This window comes from Eschrichtius robustus, chromosome 11 (genome assembly GCF_028021215.1).
Source record: "Eschrichtius robustus isolate mEscRob2 chromosome 11, mEscRob2.pri, whole genome shotgun sequence".
Taxonomy (NCBI): domain Eukaryota; kingdom Metazoa; phylum Chordata; class Mammalia; order Artiodactyla; family Eschrichtiidae; genus Eschrichtius; species Eschrichtius robustus.
The window spans coordinates 68619673-68625555 of NC_090834.1; the positions used below are offsets into that span (position 1 = coordinate 68619673).

The 5883-nt window shown below is 41.6% G+C and overlaps 1 protein-coding gene across 2 annotated transcripts; it reads right to left on the reverse strand.

Annotated features, from left to right (window-relative positions):
* Nucleotides 1-315: 315 nt before the first annotated feature.
* ZBED5 (zinc finger BED-type containing 5) lies at nucleotides 316-5625 on the reverse strand. 2 transcript variants are annotated; one of them, XM_068555762.1, is made up of 3 exons: nucleotides 5415-5625; nucleotides 3680-3795; nucleotides 316-2608 (listed from the first exon to the last, which is right to left on the reverse strand). In XM_068555762.1, the coding sequence occupies exon 3, from the start codon at nucleotides 2465-2467 to the stop codon at nucleotides 383-385; it is 2085 nt and encodes a 694-aa protein (XP_068411863.1). In that variant the 5' UTR covers nucleotides 2468-2608; nucleotides 3680-3795; nucleotides 5415-5625; the 3' UTR covers nucleotides 316-382. The 2 variants fall into 2 exon arrangements, with proteins under 2 accessions (XP_068411863.1, XP_068411865.1); XM_068555764.1 differs by having other exon boundaries at nucleotides 316-2640; nucleotides 3680-5625.
* Nucleotides 5626-5883: the final 258 nt, after the last annotated feature.

Below are 5883 nucleotides of genomic sequence, written 5' to 3' on the forward strand. Positions count from 1 at the left end.
TTTTTGAGACCTGAAAGCATAAAGCAGTGATATGTTTAGGCAAGAAGGTCCCTGTAATTGGAGGGTTACAGGGTGGCATGCTTAGAAACACTGGCAGCGATTAGATCCTGAAAAGATATGTCATGCTAAGAAACTGGGACTTTTCCTTGTGAATCAATATTTCCCAGAGTCATGACCATGGAACCCTTTGAAATTACGTGAAGAAGAAATACCAACAGTAGTACAGGTTTAAATTTTTGATTCTCTACCTTTCTTAAAATCTAAGAGGTATAAAAAATTTGAATCATTTTTTTTAAAACCCCAAGATATCATCAGTGAAGTAAATCATCTTTTATTTTCATCTTATATTTGGTTATCAAGAGGCATGCAAAACCCTCCAATTTTAATGAGAACAGTGTTTTTGTGTCTTTTTGTCACATATCCGCTTAATATTAGGTGTAATGTTGCTAAGTCGGATCCGCATGTGAGGTGCAGCATCGAGTCTTTTCCTGTATTTTGTTTTTGTTGCAGCATAATATGAAAATCCTGTCTCACACAGGTGCATTGTAGCAAAAGGAAGAAGTACACGAACTGCACGCCTTGCAACACTTGGGTACTCTTGAATTAGGCTACTCCAAAAATCATTTAGTGAAAGTTCACTGAAATTTTGTTTCACTTGAGAATCAGATGTTAAATCAATCAGGCTCTCGTAGTCCCGTGCTACTAATGAGGCTGGTTTAACAGTTACTGTAAATGGATTTCTAACCCAAGCATTATTGTCATTTGTTACAGGAAAATATTTTAACAGAGTAGAGCGCAAACCCCTTAGGTGCTGCACTATGGCACTGCAAATATCTTTATCGACTGTAGAATTAATTTCAGTCAAAAAGTCACTGAGTGTAGGAAAACAATCAAAGTTTTCTTCTTCGACAGATGAGGCCCAAAATTCCAATTTTCTTAACAATGATGACATTTTATCAAATACTGTGAACACTGTCACATTTTTTCCTTGCATTGACAGATTAACCTCATTTAATTTAGTAAAAATATCTGCAAGATATGCCAGTCTTAGCAGCCAAGATGAATTTGTTAAACAATCAGACAGTCGAAAAGCAGAATCCATGAAAACCAACAGTTCACGACGAAGCTCAAAAAGTCTTACAAGAACTTTACCTCGGGAAAGCCACCTCACCTCTGTATTTAGAAGAAGTGCTGTGTGCTGGGCACCCATTTCTTCACACAAAATTTTTAGTAGTCTGGATTGATGTGGTCGAGCTTTAATATAATTGATGATTTGTACGGCCTGATCTAGCACATTTTTCAGAGATGCAGGCATTGTTTTAACTGCTAGTGCATGTCTATATAACAGGCAGTGACTACTGGAGCTTTCGGGAGCCACATATTTTATCAAGGTGACAGCCTCAGCAATTTTCCCGTCCATTGCCCTGGAAGCATCACTACAAACATCAACACATTTTTCCCATTCAATTTCATGTTTCTGCATAAAACTGTTGATGCAGTTGAAAATTTCTTCACCAGTGGCATTACTTTGCAAAGACTCACATAAGAGTAGGTCTTCCTCAATAGACTTATTAAACCTGTAACGAACAAACACAAGCAGCACAGCAAGTCCTGAAACATCAGCTGATTCATCTAGTTGCAGTGAAAACCCATCACAAATTTTCAGTCTACAAACAAGCTCTTCTTCAATGTCAGCAGCTAGATCCTTAATTCGACGTGCAACAGTACTGTTTGATAGCTGTACTGCATCTATTTTTTTACTATACTGTTCGTCAAACATCCGCATCACCACATCTTTTGCACAAGGCTTGATAAGCAATTCTCCAATAGTATGAGCCTCTCCACTCAGGGCTATATGGTAACTTACATTGTATGATGCTTCTGTAGCACTTTCATTATCTGTATTGACAATTTTAGGTGCTGGGGGTTTATTATTTTCAGGTGACTCAAGATGTTGCTTGAAAAAGCTTATGTCTTTGTCTTTGTATGCAGCATGTTTAGTTTCCAAATGTCTTCGAAGCTTACTAGGGGCCAAAGAGCTATTTGATAAAATTTTCTTACATAATACACACTGGGCATGAGGTGCATCTCTATTTCCAAAGTAAGTAAATCCAAAAGACAAATAACTTTCATCATATTTTCTTCTTTTTGGTTTCTTACTAAATGTTGTTATTTTGTTGGAATTGGACATAAATTTGACCCTGGAAAGCTCACCTTCTGAATTTTTAGAAACTGCAGGCTGCAACTGCTCATCTTCACTCTGTAATATTCCAACCTTTTGATCATTTGATTCAGACACAATTTGGTAACAAAAAGATTCTACTTCTTGTTTAAGACTTCCTTGTTTCAGCAACAGATCCATAGGCAATGAATTTGTGGTACAAAACATGGTTAATTTAGAATAAACATTGAGTATCACAAATGTGTTGAAATTATAAGACAGGATACACAGAAGATGAGCAACCATCAAAGAGATGATATATAGCAACACATCAGTTAATTTGTAAGTGCTGCCTATGCATCAACGCGCAGATGGAACATCACACGTTCGTGTATCAGGTGATCTCTCATTCGACTTCCTGGTGCTCTCAGGTATGGCACACCTTTTCTTAAAGGTAGATTATCACATAAAAATAAAAGCTATAGAAATGAGTTTAGTAGTCTTAAACTTACATTTTAAAATAAATTCTAAAAGAAGAAACTATTGTTAGCATTGATCTTTTTCTCACAACACTTATTAACTTAAGATAACATTAATCTTCTATAAAACACAGTTTGGGAACCATTGGACTAAGAAATAATGAGTTGATAAATGCATTTTTAAGGAAGGGACCTTGAGGTCCCATGGCAGGGTTGGCAAACTTCTCCTGTGAAGTGCCATACGGTAAATGTTTTTTACCTGATGGGCCGTATGGTCTCTGTTGCAACTACTCAGATTTGTAGTTGTAGCATGGCAGCAGCCAAAGACAAAACGTTAAAGAATGGGCACAATTGTGTTCCAATAAATCTCTATTTATAAAAACAGACAGCATGGGGCCATAATTTATCATCCCCTTTCATGATATACAGTATCTTGGAATCTCTTCTAGCTTTCTGATGCCTACTGCCATTAGATACATTCACTGTTGACACCGTCATACATCTTAAGGCTCCTTTCAGGGCTAGTAATTATTCTGATGAGCTATGTCAAAAACACACAAACAGTTCAAAGTTTTGCAAGACACAGAATTCTGTTGTATCTAAACACTGTGTGTTAACATTGAAAAATAAACTGTAAACCAAAAGTTAGCTACTATTTCTCTGGACTTAAATTACATAAATATTTATATTATCCAAAACAAGACTCATTCAAAGTAATGCATATATTCTACTGATTACTCTGCATCCCATTATTCTTTAGGTGAAGGCTTAATGAAGACCTAAAGAAAACTCTCATTTAAATAGGTTTATTCCTCATATAATAGTTTTTTAAAAGCATAATTAAATGGAAGAGTAATGCAAAGTTTAGGACCTCTGATGAATACCAGCCTTATAAGTTAAGGCATTCAAATTTAGTGTCTACCTAAATATAGCTACTTTTGATTAAAACTTTATGATTTGGCTCAGAGTAAGCTTTGGATTCTCATATTAGATCCTGAATCAAAATGGTTTTCTCAGTAACAGCTAGAGGGTAAGATACCTGAAATGAGGAGTACTCCCTTCTGCAATCACTCTCTCCAACTTGGCAGCTTGAAATGCAGACGCTTCAAAAAAAATAAAATTAAGGGATAGGGTGGAAGGGGAGTAACCAAAAGCCTAGAATGAGAAAAAATAAAATTAGACACTACAAAAGGAGAACGAACTATACACCTCTAAGATGACCATTCTTTACAATTTATTTTAGAGCCAGGCAGTGCAAATGATTCTTCACTGCAATGCAGATCTTAGACTGAAACAGAAGATGCCTAACATAGTAAAAATGCTAATATTTTCGTCCTGTTTAATACCCTGGTAATTTCATTATTTTGAAATGCTCCCCCATCCACTGACTTCAAAGAAAAACATTAAAAACTCTCAGAAACGAAACCTAACTTTTTAAAGTACAGCCACACCTTAAGTGTCTCTAAAACTAAGCACTGAAAGTAATCTAAAATGGAATTATACATGAAAGGGTCACATGAACTATGCCTTTTTGTTACAACCACTCGTCTCAATAACCAAGCTCCTTAACGTTACTAACGTTTATTGAGTGATCATTGTTTACTATGTGCCAGTAACTGCTAAATCCTTCCTAGATTAGGTAACTTAATCCTCAAAACAAACCTGAGAGTCAGGGACTATTATTAATAACCCCCCTTTAGGGATGAACAAATAGATAGAGAGGCTAAATCACCTGCTAAGTTAACACATCTGGGAAAAACTCAGAACAGAACCCAGAAAGTTCGACTGCAGAGCCCACGTGCCTAGTCACTGCTTGTGTGTCTCTGAATACTCTTAATCTCTCAAGCACTAAAAAATCTGTTACCAGGAGTTGGATGGTGCAGAGAGAAATGAATTACGATGGGTTACAACTGCCAGAAAGTCGAGGGTCTCTAACTGGCAGCAGGAGAAAGCCCTACATCTTCATTACTGGGAGCGAAAAGAGTAGACTGTCCTTTCACAGTCCTGAATGCGCTTTAGCTGCCGAGAACTTCATGGAGCCGCTGGGTGACCTCAAAATTTAGGATCCCTCTCCCCTGCTACCACAGAAGGACACGACGGAGTGGAAACGCTTTGTTCGGAGGGCCTCAGTTCCACCTTTTTAGAGGTGCTTCCCCGAATCTCTCGAGGACAAAGAGACTGGACTCCCTAGAGTAAAGTTTCTATTCGACTCCCTGAAAAGGGGCGGGGGGAACCCTCATCTTTTGTCTCTTCGGCTAAGGTGACAGGTAGCACCCTCCATTCACCCCCCACCCTCAGGCCGTTCCTGCTCTGAACAATACCCGTGGGGCAGGAGGGCTGGGTAGGAGTGCAGTCCATTCATAAGCCGAGGCAGGAGGTGGGCACGGACACCCCGTCCAGCACCTGAGTGCTTTTTTAAACGGGCACCTCGATGGGCCCGGCCACCTATCCCTCGGCTGCTCCTTGTCACAGGAGCGCGCTGCCCACCACAGCTGGGGGCTGGCTTCCTGTGGGCGTCCACCCTCGCCTACGGAACTGCTCTCGCGTCCCCGGGCGGTCGCCTCAGCTAACAACCACAGGAAAACGTCTCAGCACCCGACGCTATCTTTCTCCTTCATCTCCATCAATGATGGAGAGAACGGTCTCGGCTGCGGCTGGGCTGCGGAGCAGCGCCGCGGTCCCCAGCTGAGCCTGCGGCCGCCATTTTACGAAGCTCACGGCAGCGGCCATTTCAGAACGCACCACTCAGCCGCCGCGGCGGCTCTGGTCCTCACCTTCACCGAGGCCTGAACGGGGTCAAGAGCCAGTCGTCGCGGACTGGAGGGGAGGGGGGGAAGGGAGGAAGGGGAGAAATGAAAAACAAAACAGAGGGAAGAAGGATTCGGGGGGCCGGGCGATGCTCTCAGCTCAGGGATATCGCCTATGCCACCTCCATAGAGATCCAATTCGCGGCGGGCGCGGTAGCTCGTCTGAAGATAAATTTAGCACTCCGGGGCACCCGAACTTACTGTCTCCTTGAGCGACTCCGCCGCCGCCCAATCAGCGCCGGAGTTGCTCCCCGCCACCAATCCGCGCTGAGCAATGGGGTGGGACCAAAGGGAAGGACCAAGCTCGGTTGAGGCGTTGCCCAGCTGCCGTCGCCCCTGGCAGTCTGCAATCGTGAGCTGAAGGAGGTTGAGGTGAATGGCAGACGTGAAGCGATTGTTTTCAAATTTCCCTGGGCCCGAGCAGCCCCGGCGTTTG

Bases quoted from the DNA above. Each gene is read 5' to 3' on its own strand.
- ZBED5 (XM_068555762.1), bottom strand. From the start codon at position 2,467: ATGGTTGCTCATCTTCTGTGTATCCTGTCTTATAATTTCAACACATTT.